The sequence below is a fragment of the Aotus nancymaae genome, unplaced genomic scaffold (genome assembly GCF_030222135.1).
Source record: "Aotus nancymaae isolate 86718 unplaced genomic scaffold, 86718_ANA_hifiasm-v0.15.2.pri h1tg000033l, whole genome shotgun sequence".
Lineage (NCBI taxonomy): Eukaryota > Metazoa > Chordata > Mammalia > Primates > Aotidae > Aotus > Aotus nancymaae.
This window is the reverse complement of record NW_026988447.1, coordinates 17,102,730-17,128,696: the sequence shown is the minus strand read 5'-3', so window position 1 is coordinate 17,128,696 and position 25,967 is coordinate 17,102,730. Positions and strand designations below refer to the sequence as shown.

The window sequence follows — 25,967 nt, the reverse complement described above, 5'->3', positions numbered from 1 at the left end:
TACTCTTACCAACATTAATTTGAGAAAGCAGAATGAACAAATGACATTTCATAGCAATTACCACAAAAATGAAGTTTTCAATCTTTCTAATATATAGCACCAAAATATTATGATTTTGTATATTTGTCCATATCTTCTACATCTATTATTTTATTCAGGTTACTCAACAAATTGACAAAAAACTTACTTGCTGAAAACAAATATTCTCCACAAGTTCTGTTTTTTTCTTTCTCTTGGTTAAGAGACAGGGTCTCTCACACTCTGTCACCTAGGCTGGAGTACAGTAGTGGCACAATCATAGCTCACTATAACCTCAAACTTCATTCAATCTTTTCACCTCAGCCTCCCAAGTAGCAAGGACTATAGGAATATACCACGATGTCTGGCTAATTTTTAAATATTTTGCAGTGATGGAGTCTGACTATGTTGCCTAGGTTGGTCTTAAGCTACTGGCTTCAAGCTCCTCTGAAAATCATATTTTGTTCCTGGCCCAATTTATTTTTAAATATAAATTTATTATGAATTATTATATTACTTTAATATTGACACCTTAACCTAAATATAAATTCAATTAATTTAACTAGAAATTAAATGGAGCCAAATCACCCATAAAACAAACCATAATTTTTTAATAAGTGATATGAAGAAAGCAATTTCAAACTTTCAAGTCTTTCAGCTACATAATTTCTGTCACGCTGGGAAGGAGGTAATAATTCATGTTTCCATTTAATTACTATGGATTTTATCTGCAATTTCCTAAGGAAATATTTTATGTAAATTTTGTGCAACAAGCATTGTAAACATATTTTAAAATTAAAAATTTAAACGCTAAAAATTAAAAAATTAAGCTTTCAACATTTCACTTGAAATTTATCAAGATATGAATTTGCATTTCACTCTATTTTTTCTCCTCCTACTTCCTTCATCTAAATTTTAAGAGAGTAGTCAGGTATTTCCTGTCTCAAGAACATTTGCAGGGTCCAGAGCAGAGGCATCTTGAAGGCATCTTCTTTTCTTGTGTGAAACTCTAAGCAAACAGAGAGTATATGATGTATCCAGGTGAAGGAAGAGTCAAATGTTAGTATTTTTAGACAGAGAAGCCAAAGAAGAAAGAGGTATAATTTTTTTACAGAGTAGGTAAGCAAGTTCCCAAAATCTATAGTTAGCTCTTTTTTTTTTTCTTTTAGCCTGGGGGAAAGGAGAAGGGATGAAAAGGTTAGGCAGGAACCCAGAGGATGGGGAATGGTGAGAAGGTGACTATATGCCCATACAGTTCCTCTATGTGAATTAGAAAAAGGCAACACTTCTAGGCTAATGCAGCCCTAAGAGAATTCAGTTTGGGAAAGGGAGTAAGTACAGGCTGGATTTTAGCTTCTATTCTTTCTCTCAATCAAGTGCCCTTTCATGGAGAACAATCTGCCTCCTGTACATGTGGCCCCATGCATGGTATATACAGGGAAGCTAGTCCCTTGGCATCAGGGCTTTTGGTATCAGCAAATATTTTCTAACACTAACTTGGTATAATCAGCAGAGCTGCCTGCCTCCAAAAGACCATGTGTATCTTAGACAATAAAAATATGACTAATGAAGAAGATGATGGACTAAAGACGTGAAGGCCAATTTTCTAGGTATACATAAGCCTGGATTCTCATTTAAGCCTTGAGAAAAGAAGGTCCCTGCCCTACCCATCTAATAACTATGAAGGAATTTCTCACCAGCCTAATATGAGGAAGGGTTGAGTTCAAATTAGGATATTTCTTGTACACTTGAGTTGGTGGTTATAATTTTATCTCTGTTTCAGTAATGGTAAAAAGTTAGCAATATATTAACCAACAATGAATGAATGAATGTATGTATGTATGTATGTATGTATGTATGTATGTATGTATTTATTTATTTATTTGTGTGATCTTGGTCCACTGCAACCTCTGCCTCCTGGGTTTAAGTGATTCTCATGCTTCAGCCTCCTGAGTAGCTGAGATTACAGGCACTCACCACCATACCTGACTAATTTTTAGTAGAGATGAGGTTCCACCATGTTGGCCAGGCTAGTCTCAAACTCTTAACCTCAGGTGATCCGCCCACCTCGGCCTCCCAAAGTGCTGGGATTACAGGAATGAGCCTCCAAGCCCGGCCATGATAATGTATTTCTAGGCCAGGCACCATGGCTCAGGCCTGTAATCCCACCACTTTGGGAGGCCGAAAGAGAAGAATGGCTTATTTCCAGGAGTTCAAGACCAGCCTGAGCAATATGGCAAGACCCGTCTCTATAAAACAATTAAAAAATTTAGCCGGGTATGGTGGCATGGACCTGTGCCTGTAGTCCCAGCTATTTGAGAGGCTGATGTGGGAAGACTGCTTGAGCCCAGGAGGCTGCAGTGAGCCGTGTGCACACTACTGCACTCCAGCCTGGGTGACAGCGCAAGACCTCACCTCAAAAAAAACCCACATATATAATGCATATATAAATACATATAAGTATATAACATATAAATATATGTATAAATTTAATTATGTATATATTAATATATATAAATATATATACACACACATACACAAAATGCAGAGAGAATTCAGTATGGGCAGAAATACAAATAGAATGTAAATGTTATCTTTTATTAAAAGAATTAAACTTATAAAAACCCCTCTTAATTATATGCTTCAAACCTTAGGTAGAAATGAAGGGTGATGTATCACATCATTATCACAAAAAAGAAACATTTATTTAGTTCTTACTCTTTTTTTTTTTTTTTAACAGAGAGCTTTATTTTCATGTCACTGTCCTAGCTTCATTTACCTGTTTGCCAACAACCTGAGGGAGTTTCTCCACAGCCCTTGATTCCTGAATTGTTCAACATATCAACAGTCACAAATACACTGACTTAAGGAGTAAATGAGCAGCTTTTCTCTACAGATCACTGGGCACCCCAGAAAGGCACAGCTCCCTGCTCCACCCAGCCTCTTGCTGTCTGCATCCAGCAGGAGGCTGAATCCAAGCACTGCCCTCAGGCCACTCTATCCTCATCCCTGGATCCTCCAGGGGAAAAAGAAAAAAAATCCTCTTTTCCTGCTTTCCAAAATGGAGGGCCTTAAAATCAACTAAAGTTGCGAAACAAAAAAAAAAAATACAGGAGCTGGCCAGGCGTGGTGGCTCACACCTGTAGTCCCAACATTTTGGGAGGCCAAGATGGGAGGACCACTTGAGTGCAGGTGTTCAAGACCAGCTTGGCCAACATGGCAAGACCCCATCTCTATAAAAAGTAAACAAAAATCAGCCAGACGTCATGGCACATGCCTGTAGTCCCAGCTACTCTGGAGGCTGAGGTGAGGAGTGCTTAAGTCTGGGAGAGCTAGGCTGCAGTGAGCTGAGATCATGCTAATGCACCCTAGCCTAGGCGACAACAAGACCCTGTCTCAAAACAAAAACCAAAAAACCCCACATCATCTGCAAAACCATGTTAAGAGCAAAGCTATTTCCCAAAGGCTTTCTTTTTCCTTGCCCCGTTACCTTCCGGAAGGTTTTCCCCTTACCCATTATCATGATTTTTCTCATCTTTCACAATGGTGCAATTCAATAGGAAGAATTAACTGAACTAGAAAAGGAAAAAGAAAATCTAACCCTATGGAAACTCTGCCTTCAACATAACTCCAGGGAGATGAATATTATAGTACCAGCATGCTGACCCACACTATCTTCTGCACCCTGTCCCTGCCCACATCCTCCTTTCTGGACACTTAGACATCAGGTTCCCCAGGGGGCAAGGTTCCATGAAGAGCACTCCGAGTTCCTTAGGAGAATTGATGCTGCTCCCGCTCCTCCAACAACCAGGGCTGGCACTGTGGGCACTACCAGGTGAGCCTCTACAACCCACTTGGGGGCCCAAACACCTCCTTCATGATCTGGTAGCCAGGAGGCCACTGTTCTTTCTGGTAGACATGTCTGTGCTGCGGTTTGCCCAGAACTTGCCCTGCAGCAAGGCGGTACTGAACTCCACCACGTGATCCACCAGGGCCTCCCCAGCAAGGAACTCAGGACTGAACCAAAAGAAAGGGGATGGATGGATCCCGGCTCTGTACAAGACTTCATTCTTAATGATGTTCCCTAGCCCTGAAAAGGATCTCTGGTCCAACAGTGTAGAGAAGACAGGCTGAGCCTGGCCTAGAGCTTCCAAGGTTTATCTTCCATGGAACTTCTCAGACAGGATGTCACAGGTGGGTGTGATTGCTGGGAAAGAGCTCCAAGACGTCCGACAATTTTAAAATGCCAGGAAGCCACCACCACCAAAGTGCAGGACCCACCTCGGGGCAGGATCCCTCTAGTCCCTCCTCTTGTTGGCTTTCTCGGCTCTGGAGAACTTGTTCACCCAGCAAACCAAAGCTGACATGCAGCCACCTCCCAGCATCGCCTGCAGGGGTGTCTCCCTCCAAACACTCAGAATCATCCTCTTCCTGGAGGACAAGCTCTGGTGAGGATCCATAGGGTCTTCTGCCTGTTGCGCTCCCGGGCCTGCTTTGGGTCCACAGTCCCTTCCTTCTGAACTTCTTTTTGTGGAGGCTCTGGTGATGGGTTGTTGCCAGCGGGCCCTATTTCTTCATCTGGATAAAATCTAAGGAATAATTTCTTTCTACAGACCTAGGTGTCCTGGAGCCACAGACACTGGAGGCTGGTGGGCTGTAGCTTCTTATTCTTGCCCCGTCTTGACCACCCACTGGCCCACAAAGGGGGAGACCAAATGGTGAAATTTCCTCACCAATGGCCTTTCTGGCATCCCAGATCCGAGTGGGAGGCCCCTTGGCCTGACCTAGCACTGCTGCGCAGCCAACACAGCCGCTCCAGCTCTGAGGGGAGATTTCTCAGCGTCACGGCCCTCATGGGCTCCGTCCCCTTAGGGAATTCCCTGTAAGTTAGTTCTTATGCTTTAGAGAGAACTGTGTTAGGGTCTGGGATACATAAACATGAGTGTCTTCCCCCTATAGAATACAGATCTAAATCAGTAAGAGTGAAATGATAAATTTTTAAGAGAAAATAGGTTGTGAAAACAACTAGCACTCCAGAAGTTCAAATGAGAATATTATGTCTAAAAGTTGGGGTGGCCAGACAAAGCTTTAGGGAAAAGATCGTAATACATTATATTTCCCTAACACAGAACTCAACAATCTGTATTATAAATGATTGTTTGTATTTCCCTCTCAACGGAAGGATCCATGAGATTGAGGACTTTACAGGTGAATTTAAAATATGGCAAGCATTTCTAAAAAACTAATACTGAGGAGAGAGATTATGAAGATTTTACATACAGTATGAAGAACATCAAATTAGCACAATTAAATTAGTAAGAGAATGAGCATATATACAGGAAATCCTCACTTACTGTCATTGATGGGTTCTAGGAAACTGCAACATTTCATAAAATGACATATAACAAAACCAATTTTACCACCAGCTAATTGATATAAATGAGTTAGGTTCCTACAGCATATTTCAATGGCCACAAAAACATCACCAAACCTCTAAATAGAGACCCAAAACTCTTCTAATATTAAATATTGAAATAAATGTGAGCTATATATACATCTAAGAAAGATTAATAAAAACAAGTAAGATAATTATTTACTTAATTATGCCACTTCAGGGTTGCAGGTGCCCTATACCTACCCTAGCAACTCAGGGTGCAAGGCAGGAACCCACCCTGGACAGGACACCAGGTACCATCTCATTGCAGGGAGCACTCATATACACAAACACACACACTCACTCAGATGGGAACCATGTAGACACACCAATTCACCACATGTGCACATCTTTGGAATGTGAAAGGAAACCAGAGTACCTGGAAAAAACCCACACAGACATGGGAAGAACCTGTGAACACCCAACAGACAGTGGCCCTGGCCATGAATTGATATTATTTTTTATCAGCATTATAACAAAACATTGAATGAAATGACATTATTTGAGGACATGCTGTATTTAAACTCTATTGCAGTCTCATCACAAGAAAATCTGCATATGTCAGTGATAAGAGTTTAATACTCTCTTAATATGAAATAAACATGCTGAACTCAACTGAGATATACCAACATGTAACAAAATAAATAAGCATATATACAGCCAAAATCTTACTGTCGATGACAATGACATTTAAGTTATAAAGTAGAATTCCATTTTAATCCTAAAAGCATTTTTCTAAGAACCATGTCTTGATACAATACCAAATATTACAGCTCAAAATTATCTCTTTTGACAGATGAAATGTAGTAACAGAGTCAAAGATTATGCCTTTCTAATACTTTTAATGCACATTTACAAAGTGAAGTATGTTTTATATTCATCAGAACAGAACAGTCAGCTCTGGATAAAAAACACATGTTCAGCAATTCTTTAAAACATCAGTGGAAAATGATAAGTAAACAACACTGACAGAAGACAGATACATTTACAGTATATGTTTTCTTCTGGCTTGCTCACAATAATTTTAATCTCTATCACTTAATTAGGTAGATAGGTCTTAGAGGCAGGTAACATGGCCAACATTTAGAGTATCATCTCCTAAAATAAAAATTTGAAAGGTTCAACCAGAGGTTATACTACAGTTCAGGATAAGCCCGTTGCTTTGATCACAAATCCCAAAGCTTTTATGGCATAATGACAAGGATTGGTTGTGACCACACATATGCTTTAGTTTTCTTTATTAAGGTATAATTTCCACTGATATGAACGACCTTTGCAGCCAGGCTGTATGATTCTCCTTTTAATAGTCACAAATTCTGTGCACTGAACTAAACCTACCACTTCAACGTATTGGGGCAAACATGCCAACTACTAATCTATCAACCAAAAATAGACAAGATAATCAAAACAGAAATAAAAATGAAAATGCTCCTTTAGAGTTAAAATTAAATATCCATTTTATTCTTCCTAAATATGAAATCCTGACAACTTAAATAGAAGCATGATAAATTAGAGGTGAACTAATTTAAGGTGCACTGCTTAGGAACACTGACAGTAAAAAGATGTGAAAGCAAAATGTTAGCTTTACACCACTGAAAAAATGATAAAAATTGAAAATAAGCTTTCTTAATTAACAAAAAACAGTTGATGAACAATATATTATAAAAATATAAGGTGTATGTTTTTATACATTTTTAATTTTCAAGTATTTATTTTGTTAGTCCACAAGTATAAAAACTTTAAAAAAATTCAGTAGCAATCAAGTACACTGAATTGTATTTATAATAGTTATTTTAAATCAACTGCATATCTGAAAGCTTTCAAGTTGACATTTAAATTTAGTTTTTCATTATTTGCTAGATAAAATGCTATTTTTCCTACAGTAAAAGAAAATCATTTTCAAAATTGGAAAAGTAAAAAAATCTATAAGCCTTCTAGATCAACCCAATAAATATTATGTGGTTTTAGATATTATAAAACTTACTTCAAATGCATTAAAATAAAGAAAAATAATGGATTACAAATCAATAGATAAATGATAATCTATTTCAATCTGATATAGAAAGAATAATTGGGTTTGAGTCTCGTCTACTCAACTTACTGTCACAAGCACTCAAATTAATTGAATTTCTGTGACCCTTAACTCACCTCAATTGCCATTTCAAAACCACAGGGTTTGTTGTGAGGCTCATATGGGATAATGTGATAAAAATCCCAAATTACAGACTCAACTTACCCCCAAATCTTAAAGCCAACAGGTCATTCACTGAATTATGCCCAATCATAAAAGCATTTAACATAATTCTAAGAATGCTTAACAAAACTTACTTTTAAAAATATATATGCCCACAAAAATATTTAAGACTTAATAGTTCCTGCCAAATAACTATGACATTCAAAACAAATATATTATTTTTTTTATTAGCAATGACAGTAGGACTTAACATGCTTCATATTATGATAAAGATCCCCAATAATTGGTGGTTCTTTCTTGCTTTCAACACATTTTTGACTTCCATGTTTGAATGGACATCTTCATTGGGCCTTTTGCTGTTCTAGACCCCATTTCCAAATAAATTATAATTTGGAAAGAAATAATGGACATTAATAATGCAAACAAAAGGCAAGCTGTAATTGCCATAACAGAAGGTGCAAATAAAATGTGTACCTTAAACCCTTTCTGGAGGGAGTGGTAGATATATATTTAGTATGGGAAGAACCACTCATCTCAGTATCTAAGAACACATTAATGAACAGTCTACATTTTCAGTTGAACAAAAAATATAAGATCTCCAGTCAAAAAACAAATCACACTTGACATATGTATGCATTTTTATAATTCTGGAAAATATGCATATTTTCCAAATATCTTAATAGGGTTTTAATTTTCCTGTATAGTATATAAATAGCATGAGAAGAAAAATATTCAGGGTTTCAAGTAATTTTTATCAATGAGCAAAATGTAGTTCATTGCAGACAGTACAAACTTCAATACTGAAACAAATTAGCAAAAGGTTCATCATTTAACCTACTGATACTTGAGGAAAAGGACCAAAGAGATGTGGTTAAATTAACAAATCACAAGTTATGTTTAAGTTACGTATAAAAGCAAGGATAAACTAACATTTGAGAAAGACTGGCTCACTGATGAAAAGAAGAGAGACTGGCCAAAAATAGAAGGAGGGAGGTAGGGAAGATAGGAAGGAGCGCTTAAGTTGAAAATGTACAAATGCATGAATAAGGGAAAGATTTTAATTTTACTTTCTTTCAGCATTTTTATAAATTCTAAATTATTTTAAAACGATGTCTGAAAACAGGATGAAGATTGTTTTTACTAAAAAAATAAAATTACTACATCATCAAAGTTTAAGTTTTTTAAAAAATAAATACATTAAGAAATACATTTCCATCAATTATGTTCTATTAACTGTAGCTAAGCACTTTCTTATAAATGGGCCTAATGCTGATGATATCAGCATCCATGGAATGTATTAACATGGTAGAAGATGTGCTGCTAAGGAAAAATAGAAACCTAATTTATCTTCAGATTGCAGACCTCTGGGATTTCTGAGGTAACAGAGGGCAAGTCAAAGGTCTCATGTTTTACAAATCTCACAAGCCACAAAACTATTCTCTGATCACCTCCACGGTGTATTATTATTTAACATACACATGTACACTTAAAACTTTCTAAGGGTTAACTTTTAAGGCTAAAATATTACATTATATATGAGTTCATATAATATTACTGCACAGTCATTTATTTTTAAAATAATATTGTCTCTTAGGATTTAATTACATTCTATTTACTTAACTGTAAATACAGAATATACTTTACTGACCCTACTAACTTCATAACTTAATACAAATTTTACATTCACCACCAATGATGCACATTACATTATAAAATACGTTTTTAAATGAAAAATCCAAGATACAGCCAATGATGGTATGTCCATTTTCTTTTGCAAAGCTACAGCAGTAATAACTCAATCTGTATTAATTGTAAAAATGTAGAAAACTGAATCATTAACAACTTCTGATCAGCATATGACATCCAGTTACCAGTTCTCTTGTGGACAGAAAATCTCATCCTAAAAAATGAGATATTAGTAGTCCCATTCCACATCCAGGACATATCTATTTAGGTTTTGGAGTACCCTTCTGGGTTTCTCCACAAATTACCTCTCTACTTTTCTCAGGCTCTTTCAGTTGCTCTTAGAGAAGCTTTAGGCCTCCTGTCCCTCAGTCATCCAAATGCTCATTTGTTTGCATATCTTTAATACCTGTGACACAGATGAGGCAGATTGCAAAGCCAATCATCTCTATTATCTGCCTGTTACTTGCTGAAGTGGCTTATAGAATTAAATCAAGCATTTTTAGACTGTTACGAAAGGCCTTCATATTAGACTCAATTGCCTTTCAGAAACTGTTTCTATGTTTCCTACATACCCAAAATATAAGACCAATTAGTAGATCAATAAGCATTTCCCAATGTGCCTAACATCTTTTCTGAGCTTTGTTTATTTCACTTCTCTTGCTCAGAACACTCTTCCTCATTTCATCATGTTATTAATGTAATACATATTTAATTTACTACCCACTATGTTCCAAACACCATTCTAGGTTCTAGGGATAAACGAATAAGCAAAACAGTCAAAAATTCAGGCTCTCATGAAGCTAATTTCAACTGGGATATGACATAATAAATCAGTAAGCATAAGATACATATATCAGATGGTGAGTGACATAAAGAAAAATGAAGTCAGGGAGTAAGTAAAAGTGCATGAGGTAAGGGGTACAATTTGAACTAGGAAGGAGAGAGAAGACCTTACTGAGAAGGTGACATCTGAGCAAAGACCTGAAAGGGATGAAGAATGAGTTCTTAAAGGTAACTAAAACGAACACCTCAGGTGAAAGGTATAGGAAAAGCAAAGGTGCTGAGGTATTTGAAGTATTTGAAGGACACTGAGTAGGCCCTGTTTAGCTAGAACAGAGTGAATGGAATGGCAAACAGAAGAGCTCAAGAGGTAATAGGATTGTGGAAGGGAGTTAGGTGGTGTAGGGTCTTACATTGCAAAGATTTCAGCTTATACTCAAATAGGAAACCATTTACTACATGGGGAAGACTGTAAGAACAGGTTTGAAGAAATGAAGATCAGGAATTTAGTTTTGAACATGCTACATCTCAGATACAGTTTATATATATGGAGATGTCATGGAGGGAGTCAGATATCAGGAGAAACATACAGGCTACAGACATAAATGTGGGAGGTCTGTTAGACTTTTTTGCATCCCTTAAGATACAGATCAAAAATCACTTATTCTGCGAAGGCATCTGCAATCTTGTCTCCCCCAGTCAGAATTAATTTAATTTTGTTTATATCTTATTATATCACTATCTAATTTGTACTAAAAATTATTTTATATATGCCTGTCTTTTTCATCTGGAGAGATATGTTAACTAAATAACTACGTTTATCTTATTCTTCTAATTCTAAATGCTCTCTACTATATATTAAATATAGTAAGTAACCAATAAACGCTAGCCTAAGTACATGTGTTTTGGGGGATTTTAATTAACTTCTCGTAGTTTTCTTCTTGAAGGCAGGGAGCTAAATATCTATGCCTTAACAAAACTTGTTCTTTCTTCTGTGCTACATATATACGCCCAAGTCAAATTTAATCTTTCACTCTTCCTCTCTTATTTTATAAGACAAATCAATTACCAAATCCTAACAGTTACCTTCTAAATATGTCTTAAATTTATCCACATTTCTCTAGCCCCACTGCCACTACTGAATATAAGCCTTCACTGCTCCTTGCTAATTAACAACACTGACTACTTCCACTGTGGTCCATACACAAGGGCAATACATATTTCAACACCAATCACAGTGATCTCTTAAAAGCACAAAATCTATTCATGTCACTTCTCTGCTTCAAATTCTCCCAAGTCTCCCCACTGCACCCAGGATAAAGTTCAACCACTTTCATAAAGCCGAAGGCCCCACATGATTGGTCCTGAATTTCCTTTTTCCTCTTCTTTCTCTTTATTTCAGATGCTGTATTCATGAGCCCACAAAGTAACTACTGTATGAAATTGCTGGGACTTGTTTTACTGTAGGTATCTCTTCTAGTGTAAAAGTCCACTGAAGGCAAGAATTGTGTCATATTTGGTGCTGTATCACAACCAGGGTCTGACAGTGGATAAACAAAATTAAAGTACAACATTTTAAAAGTAAATGATATCTCAGGATTCCCTCAAACTTTTTAATCTAATTTACTTTTGTACAGGTTATATATATTTTTTATTTTTTTTGTGTGTCTGTGTGTGTGATTTTTTGTACAGGTTATATTTTAATAATATATTATGTTAGAGTCAGGGTTTCTAAAAAAGTATGGTTCTCCAACAATCTCCGTTTCAGATCCATTTACTACTGTCCCCATTCCAAAGTAATAAACTGGAATGACATTTATGATTCCTTCTATGTTCTAATACAGAGTAGTAATCATTTCTACAGGAGAGAAAGAAAATAATTTAAACTGCAGCAAGTCAGATTGACTGAATTTATTGACACTAAAGGTATCTGAAATGAGTAGTCTACCTCAAGAGTGGGGGAAAAAATCAATGACAATAAATTGCCTAGAAAAGCTTAGATATCCGCCCAGTATTTAGATATGTTTGCCTAGTCAAATTCATTTAAACTTCATGAGTCTGTAATTTGTTAAACAAAATTTGGTCATAATAATTCAAGGTTCAGGCTGAAGAAAGTAATCTATTCTGAACCTCAGTTTCTAAATTTAAGTTAATTTGAAAGATTTAAAACACAGAATCTATTGGGAATTTTAAAATATTATTTATCACAGTGATGATTCTCCAACCTAATTTTAATACTTTCTATTTAAGTCTTCAAGATTATAGATTGTTGCTAATTGTCTGTTCATTTTTAGATAAAGGATATATCAGAAACATCATTGTTCAAAAAGGGTGAAGGTATTCTTTCTATAAGCCTAAACTATCCCTTGGTGTGATTCTAAAACAATGCCCGAAATCCGCACTGCCCAATATAGCAACCACTAGCCATAATGGCTACTGAACTCAGTAGTCAATGGCTAGTTTGAAAACAGATGTGTCATGTAAGTAGAAATAGCTTAAGAGTAAAATATCACTGGAAGACTTAGTATCAAACAAAGTAAAATATAATTTTATATTAATTACATACTGAAATAATATCTTGGATATATATGGTTAGGATATTAAAATTAATTTTACTTTTAAAAATACAACAAGATAATTTTATTACACAGGTGGCTTATATTTGTGGCTTGTATTATATTTCCTTTAGAGAGTAGCTCTAAACCTCCGTAGAGAACTGATCAACACTACTGATCTGCTTCTTCAGGTGGAATAAAAACCATCGAGAGGTCAGATCTGAAATGGAATCACCAATAATGCAGACAAATACAAATGATCTGCAAAACTTTAAAAACAGTAAATTGTGCTAAATAAAAGATTGCTTTAGTTAAAAAAATCTCTTTCTTCTTTAAAATAAAAAGAATTAACATTTTTAACCATTATTCATAGGAATAACCTCAATTTTTGGTAATATTATTCTTTGAGTATTGGCAAAATATAATAGGGATTTTAAGATATTAAAGTAACAGATTCCCCTCAGCAAAAGTTAAGTTACCAGAAATGTTATCCTATTCTTATTTTTTCTTTCTGAAAAAAACTTAAATCTTCTACATACCTTATATTTCATTTTGAGAAAATCTCACAAAACCATTTTACACTATGTATACTATATTAATCAGGCAGGTATCCTTTAGGATTCACTCAATAAAATGATTCCTACAACCCCACCATCATATTTCACCCTCTCCTCTCTACTGTTTAACATTTCTTTAGTATTTCTAGGAACTCCAGCAAGACAATACAAATAAAGTTGATAATTATAACTAATAATGATTCCACCTGAAATATAATGTGATAGCTGAATGAAATATTTACATTATTTTAGTAATTTAAGTGTGTTCTTAAACATTTATTTTTATTTATTATAAAAATTTAAATGTGCTTTCTAAGGTGTCAAAATGTAATATTTTAAAAAGAAGCAGGATCAAAACAACAGAGGCATGATTAAATCCCTCTTGCTTTAGAAAGATGAACCAACAGGAAGATCTTTAAATAGCCTATACAACCTTACATTATGTAGTTTCAAAGTATTTGAAAGTCACTGAGTTTTAGGGCCCCAATTAGCTGGTTACTGATATAAAAATGGGGGTAATTTATCAATGCCTTATCTACTATTCTACAGATATTAGGGAATGGGGGGCAGAGAAAGAGGAGAATATTCCCAATGGAGGAAAAATATCAGCAGGCTTCACAAAGTCAGTTCTAAAAAAAAAATTTGTGCTTCCAAACATAAGGAAACACACAGCTTCCTCTTATCTTTGGAACATAAGAGGGAGCTGGATTTGACTCCTTATTATTTGTGATGAAACAAGAATAATAAGAAAAATAAGGAAGAGGAAAGGTAAAGAAGAGCATGTGATTTTTTTTTATGTTACAGTTGTTTTGTTTAGGTTTTTTATTTTTTTACAGGCAAGGTATTTTAAAGAATTGTTAGAGAAAATGAAACCAGACACAAACTAATTAAAGAATCTTGACAGAAAAAGGCTGAGATTCAGGAAAAAGAGAAAACAAAACTACTAGCATCTATCATATGTACCTCCAGTCCATCATATGTACCTCCAGACCATCAAATGAACAGGAATGTCTAGTAAAGATGGAGGCAGAAAGCTGAAGATATCCACTACTGCTATTATAAAGCAGAAAAAAATAATCCTCAAATTTATGAGTTCATTATTGTTTATGTTTCTAGTAGCAAACTTATGAATGATGTTAAAATTTGCTCAAGAGATGATTAACAAATAAAGGAATTTGGAAAGTAAAAAAAAAAATCCACACATAAGTCTTCAATGTGATAACAAAAGGTCAGGTTTATCAATATTTTCATTTCTGTTATTATTTCTCACAAGAGTTATATAAGTAATTAAACAGCTTTGAGGTTAGAGGTAGCAGTTAACAAATTATTAAATATATTAACTATTCTTACTTTTTTCATTACTTTTATGGATGTTTAGATAAAAATTATTTACTGATGATTCTTATAGAGTATGATATATATTTTTCAAGAGTATATCACAGTATATTATTTGTGAGATCAAAAACCCTGATAGATGTTCCAATATTTTTGCATACAATAGTATCTTCTTCAATAAAATATCTTTCACACAAGCAATGTACTCTACAGTAAGATGTGAATACATTATGTAGACTTTAAAGTATCCTACCTAAAATACTTTATCAATTATCAAGATGCAACTATCATTATACTGAAAAGATTTTAAGTATTCTATAGCAACATACACATTAGAAGTATAATTTTTCTGCTTTTGGACTCCAATATTTCTCATCTGGCACTTAGTTTCTCCTATATGGTATAATTATTTATGTATGTCATATTTCTCCATGAAACTATAAGGAACTTCAAAACCACAGGTATATCTCATGATACTTAATAGATCTAACACAGTACCTTGCAGAAATAGACATGTAAAAAAAAATAGACTGTACTTCTAAGGGTAGAAGAAAAATTCTAGTAAGGATTATATTAGCTACTATGCAAAGTTTTTGATTTTTTTGATCTTTCAGAATATGGATAGAACTCATATTTTGCTTTATTAATAATGGAATACTCTACTAAGCAAAGTCAGTTATGAAATTAGAACCAGCAGCAGGCAAAACACAATTATTTTAAGAATAAGTACATAGGATATCTAAATATCTACATCTGAGGTTTTTCTCATGGTATTTTTCAGACAATAATAATTTTATTCATTGAGTTTGGAATTCCAGTCAGGCATGGTGGCTCATACCTATAATCCCAGTGCTCTGGGTGGCTGAGATAGGAAGATCACTTAAGAGAGTTCAAGGCCAGCCTGGGCAATACAGGGAGATCCCATCTTTACAAAAAATAAAAAGATTAGCATAGCATGGTGGTACATGTCTGTGGTTCCAGCTATTCAGGAGGCTGAGGTGGGAGGATCACTTGAGCCTGGAAGGTTGAGGTTGAGCCTATAGTGAGTTGTGATTGTGCTGCTGCACCTCTAACTTGAGTGACAAAGTGAGATCTTTTCTCAAAAAAAAAAAAGTTTGAAATTCCATTATGCATGCTGCCTTACATCCACACTATGTACTATATATTTCCTTCAACAAAAAGATTCTAAAGAGAAAGGGAAAAAAAAAAAACACTCTAAAACAAAAGACAGAGAGAAAGGGAGAGACGGTGACAGAGGAGAGATAGTCACTTAGAACTTACAGGGAGAGGCCAGGCATGGTGGCTTATGCCTGTAATCCCAAAACTTTGAACACTTTGGGTGGCTGAGGCAGGTGGATCACTTGAGGTCAGGAGTTCAAGATCAGCCTGGCCAAAATGGTGAAACCCTGTATCTACCTTAAAAAAAGTACAAAAAAAAGCCAGGCATTGTGGTAGACACCTGTAATCCCAGCAACTTGGGAGGCTGAGGCAGGAGAATCACTTGAACCCAGGAGACAGAGGTTGCAGTGAGCCGAGATCACACCACTGCACTCCAACCTGAAGGACAGAGCAACGTTCCATCCTCCCCCACCCCCAACTCCCCCCAAAAAAGAACTTACAGGGAAAGACAAGAGAGATAGACAGTTATAATTCTTGGCCATTTAATTAAGGATTTATCTTCTAAGTTTTATCTTTAGTAAACAGGGCAGTATGTATGGTAGCAGAGAAATTTTTCAACATTCATTCAACAAGTAATGCACTGGCAATAACAACTATAAAAGAAAACATTTCTGTACCTTAATATCAGATGTATCACGCTGACTATTTCGCCAAGCTCTGGAAATTGATGAAAAAGTTCGATCTGCATGATCAAATTTACCTCCTTGCAAATTCAGGAAATATGTTGTAAAGGGTTCCTAAGAAAATAGCAATTAAAAAAATTCACTTGTTCCTTCATGCATAAAAATATAGTTTTTATAAAGCCTTAGATCTAAATATTTTAATGACTAATAGGCATTAGATAGTAAAATAAACTAGGTAGAAAATGAGAATCATACCTAAATTATTAAATTAATGTTTTCAAGTTATATTTCCCTCAAAAGAATTATTTCTAAATATTTCAAAAATTTGGTGTTTGCAACATTTTCTTCAGGCAGCCTTCCTTTCCAAGAATAATTTATTAATATCATGCAGACATAAATTAGATGTATTTTCTTCACAGCACAGAGAATAGTCCAGTATGTAATTTTCCTATTGTTATGGCTCAATATTTAATTTATGATTAAGAAAAGAAAAATGTTTGAAAGATTTAAAAGCCTCCTCGTAGTTAAAGAACACTTAAACACATATTAGTGGATAATTGCTTGAAATTAGCTAAGCACTATAAATTACTTCTAGGATTTATGTCTGCCTGTATCCTTCTAACAAGCTTTAATTAATGATGTGCTGCTAATGCTTTCCCAAAGAAACTGCTTTCTAGTAGATGAATCACCTTTCAATTTCACAGAAACATTTCTTGTTTAACCAATATATTATCAATACAAGACAGCCTTAGTGTTACCAACAAACTTATTACATTTGGGACAACTTTCCAAAATATATAAATACATGTCTGTGTAACAACATACTTAGTTCTTATTTTAATAGACTGCATTTTAAAAGAATCTATGCTACAATTTATACTCTGGTAAGATAACAGCCATCTAAAGAGGCAAATTTAAGAAAAAAGTTCATACAATTCCAGAAGAAACACTTTTAAGCCAGTACAAACCAAATGAGAGACAGAGATATTTATAACTTTAATCATTTAAACTGGTTTTTTTAGTATTCAAAAAAAGATGCTGATGAGTTCCAATTTTTGCATATCCTTCACAACACTTATTTAGACATGGTGTATTATTCAAATTGAACTTACCATTCTTAGTAGCCATGCAAGAACAAAACTTGCAGTTGAGTAATGAGTACCATAGTGAAACTTTGGAACTTGATCATCTTCCCATGATTCATAACGCTCTGCGAAGAATGCTGCTCTTTTTGGGTTCAGAGCTCCTATTGGCTGCCAAAAGGGAGGGGAAAAACCAAGAATACATAAATGTAATCATCCTTCATGTCTCCTGATGATATCCTACTGGTAGGTATAAAAATGAATTTTAAAAATATATACTATTTAAGCTGCAACACAGTATCATATTGGGGGTGCATAGAAAAGCAAATTTATTTTTCAATTCAAGTTAAACACGTCTAAGTAAGTGAATGGACAGACCCATCATTTCTTCATAAATATAGTTTTTGTGGAACATAGGTATTTAATCATCCCATAACAAGCATCACATAAAGACAATCACATGAAGTGAGTATCAGCTATACACCACTTTGGAAAACACCTACAAAACCTCATTTAGTTAATAGAAGCAACAAGAAACAGAATCTTAAAGCTGAAGGACTGACTTATAATGGGTTCTTAGAAGAGGATGAAACAAAGCTGGGAGAAAGGTGAGTATAAGGAAGAAACTATAGGAAAACAGGACTAAGATATAAAACACACTCTACTAGTGTGAGTGAACCAGAAGTCAGAGGATAAAAATATGTCTGGTAGAAATTTCTAGTTATATCTTATAGAGTTTTTATATGCCTGCATTAACTATATATATTAACTATATATAGTTATATAATATAAATAATATACAGTTAAGATATAGTTATTTAACTATATTATAAAATATATATAAATATTATATATTTTTATCCACTTCTTTTTTATATAACATATACATTATGTTATATAATATAGTTTATATATATAGTTAATGCAAGCAAATATAAATAAATATAAAATATAAATATTTTATATAACATATATGTTATATAAAAAAGGAAGTTAGAGGATAAAAATATGCCTGCATAGTTAATGTTTTATCCTCTAACTTCTTTTTTTATTTTATATATATATATATAAAAAATAAAGAATAGTAGACAGATTATGAGCATATATATATTTTATATATATATATTTTTTATGTATTTATATATATATATAAAAAATAAAGAATGGTAGACAGATTATGAGCATATACTGGAAAATAGTACTTTATAGCAGAGGTCCCAGAGCAGTATAGTAACATGGTAAAAACCCTGAGCTCACTGGAATGAATAACCTTCATTCAGAAGATTGTTTTGGAAGATAAAAATGAGTAGGCACATTAAAATCTAACAAACTATGCCTGACAATATTCAATGAATGCTAACTATTGTTTTTAAGATAATCTTTTAGAATTTGGATAAAAGAGTTTGAATGAAATAATTGCCTTTAGCATATTGCTCAGCATAAGATAAAGCTTAATAAATGTTAGTTGGTACCTGTATATTTATTTTTGCTACTGCTGCTGTCATTTAGGTAATACATGAAATCCATTAAATAGCACGCAAAATCCTGTGTGATTATGCGTATGCACGTACATTTCCTTACAAAGACATAGAGAATATGTTTGAGAGTCTCAAAGGAGTCTAAGGCTCAAAGAATGTTAAGATCAACTGCTTTAAGTAATAATTCATTCTCTAAAAACATTCTTATCTCTAGAAAAATCTCTATTCCTTATTCAAAATATAAGAACCCATTCACTGAAAAAGATATGATATATAAGATTACTTCTTTTAATAAGATACAGAGGCCAAGTGCAGTGGTTCACACCTATAATCCCAGTGCTTTGGGAGATCGACGGGGAGATCCTTTGAGCCCTGGAGTTGAAAAGCAATCTGTGCAACATAGTGAGACCTTGTTTCTACAAAACCTTTAAAAATCAGTTGGACATAGTGGCACGTGCCTGTAGTCCCAGCTACTTGGGAGGCTGAGGTAGGAGGATTGCAGCACCCCAGGCAGCTTAAAGCCTGCAGTGAGCTATGATCGTGCCACTGTACTCCATCCTGGGTGACAAAGAGAGTCCCTATCTCTAAATAAATAAATAAATAAATAAATAAATCTTTATTTAAAAAAGATACAAAACAGTGTTTAGCCTTATATCATTTATGAACACCTATGAGTTAATCACTCCTTATTTATAAGAGAAAGAAAATATCTGATTATTTGTGGAGAAAATGTTAAAATAAGTAAGTCAAAAATACTGGTTTAAAATGGATGCATTGAGATATACTGTTCAAACCAGTTTTTAAACTGCTTTTCATGTTATATAATTTTTTTTTCAATAGAGAGGGGGTTTCTCCAGAGGAGGTTGGTCACACTGGCCTCAAACTCCCGACCTCAGGTGATCCACACGCCTCGGCCTCCCAAAGTGCTAGGATTACAGCCACCATGTAATGAGCCACCATGCCTGGCCCACATTATATAATTTTAAGCAACATCTTAAATTTATCATTTTGGTTATCTTTGTTAAATTGTTCATTATTTTTTCAAAGCTATTTATTTTTGGCATCACTCTCTTTCAATAGCTAGGTTTTAATAAATATTATTATATTTTAAGGCATTTTTTACTTTACAAGCAAAATTTTAAAAATCTTTAGTTGACCATTTTACATCAGTTTCACAGTAAACAAATTCAGAATACTATCCTTTAAAGCATTAGTTTCTGTACAAAAGAATCATGTCTGACTTACTAAATATATGCCAGTTAAGAATGGAGCTGACTCCAAGGATTCTTTCTTTGTTACAGAACCAATTTGAAATGCCTTTAAATGTATTTTAGTTGCTGTCCCTAAAGAATGAGCCATGCAAAAGAAAAGAGAGAAGAAATAAAATCACTAGAAGACAAATTATATGAATTAAAAATAGAATCAATGCTCCTTTTGTATGGTTCTGCAGCATATTAAGTATTCACTTTATCTGCTCCTATTTTTATTACTCTCCAAATGAGTAACCCCCAAAATCAATAGTTATAGAATCACGTTTCTTGAATATAATGCTAAAACCAATTAGGATTGATTTCACTAGCATCCGAAAAAAAATGGCATCTTGCAGAGATCCATATTGGTAGAACCCACAGTATTGATTTTGGCTGTTATTGTTACAGTGGTTTCTGAAGCCTGCTATAGGACAGCTATCAAGACATACCACATTTATTTGCAAGCATATAAAAAAGAAGTCCCCAAATAAAAGAAAGTTAAAAAAAAAAAGACCAGTGGATCTGTGCAATGACAATGATACACTATCAGCTTACTCAGAGAAGTTACAGTGGGAATACACACATTGAATTATACATTACGGGAAAGCACTGATTTATTGTGGTAATAACATCCACCTCATTAAAAGATTCTGCTTTGCTGCAGTTGGAAAGCTACATATTGTTTACTGCTATAAATTAATGGCAGTGCAAAGGAGACTGTGAAACCATCCTAACAATAGATCTGTAATGACAGTGCTGTATATCACAGCTTCCTCAGCAGCTTCATAATAAAATGGAGACAATGTATTGAGCTAATACATTCTACCATGCTAGCCCATATTTTTCTGACAACTGATTTAAAAGATGAGCTGAATTCAACTATGTTATAATGCTGCAAAACATTTAACTAAGCAAGAGTCAGTGATATACCAAAGTGCATCATAGCATTTTTAAAACATTGTCTAAATCAGCATTTCAAGATGTTTACTCATCTCTGCAAAAGAACTAAAAGTAAATGCTGATGGTTCCTCTTACTTACATAGTGTATTAAGAGTCACAATTGTCAGTCAGTTCGGGAAGATGCTAGCACCATCATCCTATAGAGAACTTACTGTATAATTTAACAAGCCTGACAAATTATTTTTCTTAAAAAGCAGCATTTTAAAGGAAAGTGACTCAAAATATTGGCCATTAAAAATGGTCATAATTTCTTGAAAAAAATCAGTAAAAACAAGTATTGATTAGAGAATATAAAAGTGGTATAATTTCAGGTAAACACGAATAGCTTCAGAATCCAGAAAAATTTAAACACTACAAAAGGCTAACAAATAAATAGAATTATAGAAAGTTTTCTTAATTCTACAAACTAAGAAAAAGACCTCAATCAAAATAGAATGAAAAATGTTTAAGTAAAATAGAATAAAATAATTTAAAATTTACAGTATTAGGTCTAACAACAAAATAATATGTTAAAAATAGAAATAAAGGCCAAGTGTGGTGGCTCATGCCTGTAATCCCAGCATTTTGGAAGGCCAAAGCAGGAAGATCACTTGAGCCTAGGAGTTTAAGACCAGCCTAGGCAACATGGTGAGATCCTGTCTCTACAAAAAAATCAGAAATCAACTGAGCATGGTGGTGTGTGCCTGTAGTTCCAGCTACTTGGGAGGATGGCTTGAGCCCAGGAGGTTGAGGCTACAGTGAGTAATTGTGCCACTATACTTAGCCTGGGTGACAGGATGGCACCCTGTCTCAAAAAAACAAAACAAAACAAATAGAAATAAAAACTTAAAGCAGGGAAGACAAATTTAAAAAAACCAAAAATCTTGAAAATGGTATGAATAGCAAAAAATTACTGTATTTAGGATATTTTAATAATTTTACAAATAGCAAAGTTGACATCTGTGGTAGAGTGATAAGTATTCTGCTTATGAGATAGTAACGATATGTTTCAAAACAGGATATGCAAAATGAAACTTTTAAAATTAGTTTTGTAGGAAAACTGCAATTAAAAAAGCATTTTTGTTGCCTTGAGAAGTAATTTTACTAGTTAACAAAATCCCTGCATGTAAAGCGACCAGTTCAGTATCTGGTACATAATAATAATTATAATAATTATTATTTTTCAGGTTATTTGATGAAGAATATTTAATACAATAAGGCACTAAGTTAGTCTGATGAAACTAATGGGGTCTGGTTAGGAAAGACCATGATTAAATATCACAATCCTCTAAAGACAAAGCAGTATAAGAACATACAGTACTGTGCATGACAGTTTAAAAACAATATAGTGGAAGATGATTATTAGTTGCTTGATATTTCTTATGCTTGAATTAACAGATTCCTTTAAAAGCACATAACAGACTTTGATCTAATTATTAGTAAAAGTTAGCTGTAAAAAGAAAAGGTATGCTTTTTCTTCCTTTATTAAAATTGTAGGAGCTCTTACCTGAAGTTATCTAATTAAGAATACCACCAGCTTACATTTTGTAACTTATAAAACAGTATTATGCATTCTTATAATAAATAGGTAATCTACATATTTCTACTTTAATAATAAAGAAATGGATTGAGTAATCTAGCTCAAAATCAACATAAATCTAGAAGATTCAAATCTCGTATTCAAAACCCCTTCTCTGGGCCATGTTATGTATTTAAAACTATTGTATTACAAGTTGGTTTTCCTAATTTCAAAAATTTGCTATAATTTTTTAAATTTTTCTTTACTTAATAGGTTGGTTTAAAGGCCAATATATGTAAAGCACTTAGAAGAGCTCCTGGTAAACACAAAAACATACTTAACAAGTGTAGATGCTATTCATGTGGGTATTACCAAAACTATAATTCCTCCTTTCCTTTTGAAATTTATATATAAATGATTACAATTTGTATCAACCTTTCAGAAGTGAAGTTCCAAACCACTGGACCATACTTATAGGCATTCAAGGTAAAAATGTTCTGGGAAATTGGTAAGAAGTCTCAGATTTCTACAAAGCAGAGATTTGCTTGTGTTTGCTAACTTCTCTTTTAAAACCCAAAATCTCAAGGGAGTTTTTAACACCTTTCTGTAAAGGCTTTCTTTAGAAAATCACTAAACCCCAAAGTTTGGAAATAAGAAGCAGAAAAAATTAGGGTTAAAGAAAAGGAAAGAAAAGATGATTCTAAAGCAAAATACTAAGAAATAGGGTGCTTGGAAATGCTAAAGGATAAAATTTCATAAAGGTACATTTTGTGGGTATACAGAGCAGTGAAGAAAATATGTCAAAAGTGGAAAGAGGCTCAGGATGGGGAGGCAAAAGAGCAGGACTACTTTACAACCCCGCTTAGGATCCTGATGACTGGCTGAAAGGCATCTGCCAAAGTCATCTTCATTTGATATGACTGGGAAATTGGAAACATCCTTTAATTTCGTGATGACAGATAAAGCCTGCCTTACAGTATTGAAGGTGTATGCAATCAGAGGTTATATGTTATTTCATTCTTCCCTAAAAGTAGAGTACGGCAAAGGAAATAGAAAGAAAACCACTGCAAAGTAAGGGCAGAAAACTAGCAAGGAATAGGATACAATGGCTGAATTCAGTGTTCTTTTATAGGACTCTGTTATTAAAATGCCAGGATAAAGGACAGAATATCATCAAGCATGAGGTATCTGATATATATTAGCAGATTTTAAAAAATTTCAAATTCAGAGAATAAAAGAGGATACACTATCAGGAAATGTTACATCATAAAAGACAGTCATTCTTGATTAGGAAATAATGATTTGACTTGAGAAGACTCCAAGAAAAAACTATGATACATATGTCAAAGGGGTCATTTTATCTGATGACAATGCTACCATTTGCTGAATATAAGCAAAGGTTCCATCCTATGAGTCTTACATAAATCAACTCATTATCTTTATAGCAACTCCTTAATACACGGAACAATTAGCATCCCCAATTTGCAGGTGAAAAAAACAGTTTAGGAGAAAGTAAGTGACCATCAGACTGTCAGCCAGTGGCAGCAGCAAGATGAAAAACCACTTCCAACCAAACTGACTAGCAAATCTCAGAGTGATTTGGGTTGTGTGGACTGATGAAAATATTGGTGCAGTCCTCTGCAAGGCCATTAGAATCCTTTCATGTGGGCTTTAGATTAAATGCTCTTTTGAAAAAATACTATTAAAGTTTTTATCCCTACCTATATAATGTCTGTGGATATCACCTTAGAAGAAGGCAACAAAAATGAATTTTTTAAAAAAGCATATTTTATCTTGGGGACAGCAAAAACATTCTTGGCCAAAATAGCTTTTTAAAAAAAGTGAACAAGAAAGGTAAATGTTGTCACCAAAGTTTATTGCCTCATCTTCCTTTTAACTTTTCTATTTGTATACCCATATCTGTGAACCCAAATGGGAGCCTTTAATTTTCTGTGTCACTGAGGCTTTTTAGAGAAGCCAATGAGTTTGATTCCCAGTGTCTCCATCACCTGCCTTCCTCAGCCACCATTCTAGTGAAGAAAATAAATAAATAAATAAATAGTGTCTGTCATTTCAGCAACACTGCCACTGTCAGAGGCAACTATTTTGTTTCAATTGTAGCAGCTCTTTTATCTAAATGACAAGTATAACAAGCAGCCTGATCAGCATTTTCACTCAACCTTGGCTTTTAGGGTATTTCATTATATGGTATATATGGCTGAAATGGTTTGGCACTCACATGCTCTAGATTTTATTTAATACTGTCAAGAAAAAAATTTCATCAGTGCACGACTGTGGCTTTTAGAGTTAACAAATAAGCACTTTTGTTTTCAAGTACCAGAGCATTTTTTAATCCCTTGAAAACATACTTTCTTACAAGTGGCATGAAATATATACTCACTACACCATTTCAATTTAACAAACACATCTTGGGAAAAAGAAAGTATTCCATTTTACTTATTGTGTCTATGTAGAATCTAAATCATTGCAAATGCTTGCACTGATAGATTCACTAGTGATGTCTTCACAGTTCTATGTTATTCAGCTACACAGTAAGTATTAAGTAATTTTTCTATAGGTATTTATCTCATTTTGAGAAAGTCACATAAACTGTTAAAAATAATCTATTAATCCAACGCCATTGCTGAGCTAAATGCCTACAACAACCCAATAAACAGTCCAAAAAAAATTCAAGGATAATTAATAAAAATGTTTTAAGCGATTATAAAAATGATAAACAATAAAGAATGTGGATACAACAAAATCTATCCATTTGCAGATATATTCATCTGCCCACTTGAAAAACCAGTTAAGACCACTAAAATCAAATAAATCTATATGTTTTAAAGATGGGTTATTAGTAGTACACATATCAACATTCTGCTAGCTTCTATAAACCAGAAACATAAAACAAAATTGGGAACTACTTGAGAAACATTCAGCTTTTGAAATTCATTTTCTATTTGCTTTGAAAGTCATCTGAATATAACAAAACTAGTTTTAATTTCAGAAACTGTATATACATATTCAGATGACTTTCAAAGCAAATAGAAAATGAATTTCAAAAGCTGAATGTTTCTCAAGTAGTTCCCAATTTTGTTTTATGTTTATTTTGTTTATTTATATGTTTATTTTTGTTTATTTATATATAATATATATAATATATATTAATATATGTGTGATTATATAATACATACTATATAAAATATATATTATAATTATATATTATAGAATCACACATATTTAATTATAATATAGTATATAGTCATATATGATATAATATATTATATAATAATATATATTATTATATAATATATATGTTGGGATACTCATCAATA

At 33.8% G+C, this 25,967-nt stretch overlaps 1 protein-coding gene and 1 pseudogene across 3 annotated transcripts in view; both read right to left on the bottom strand.

Moving 5' to 3' along the window:
• Window positions 1-25,967, bottom strand: part of LRBA (LPS responsive beige-like anchor protein) — a 742,045-nt gene that overhangs the window by 149,424 nt on the left and 566,654 nt on the right. For all 3 annotated transcript variants that reach the window (XM_064383828.1, XM_064383829.1, XM_064383830.1), the window contains exons 45-46: window positions 17,474-17,614; window positions 16,356-16,475 (exon numbers count right to left, since the gene is read on the bottom strand). In XM_064383828.1, the coding sequence (XP_064239898.1) occupies window positions 16,356-16,475; window positions 17,474-17,614 (261 nt within the window). The remainder of the gene's footprint in view (window positions 1-16,355; window positions 16,476-17,473; window positions 17,615-25,967) is intronic.
• On the bottom strand, window positions 3,790-4,769 carry LOC105729340 (endonuclease 8-like 2; annotated as a pseudogene).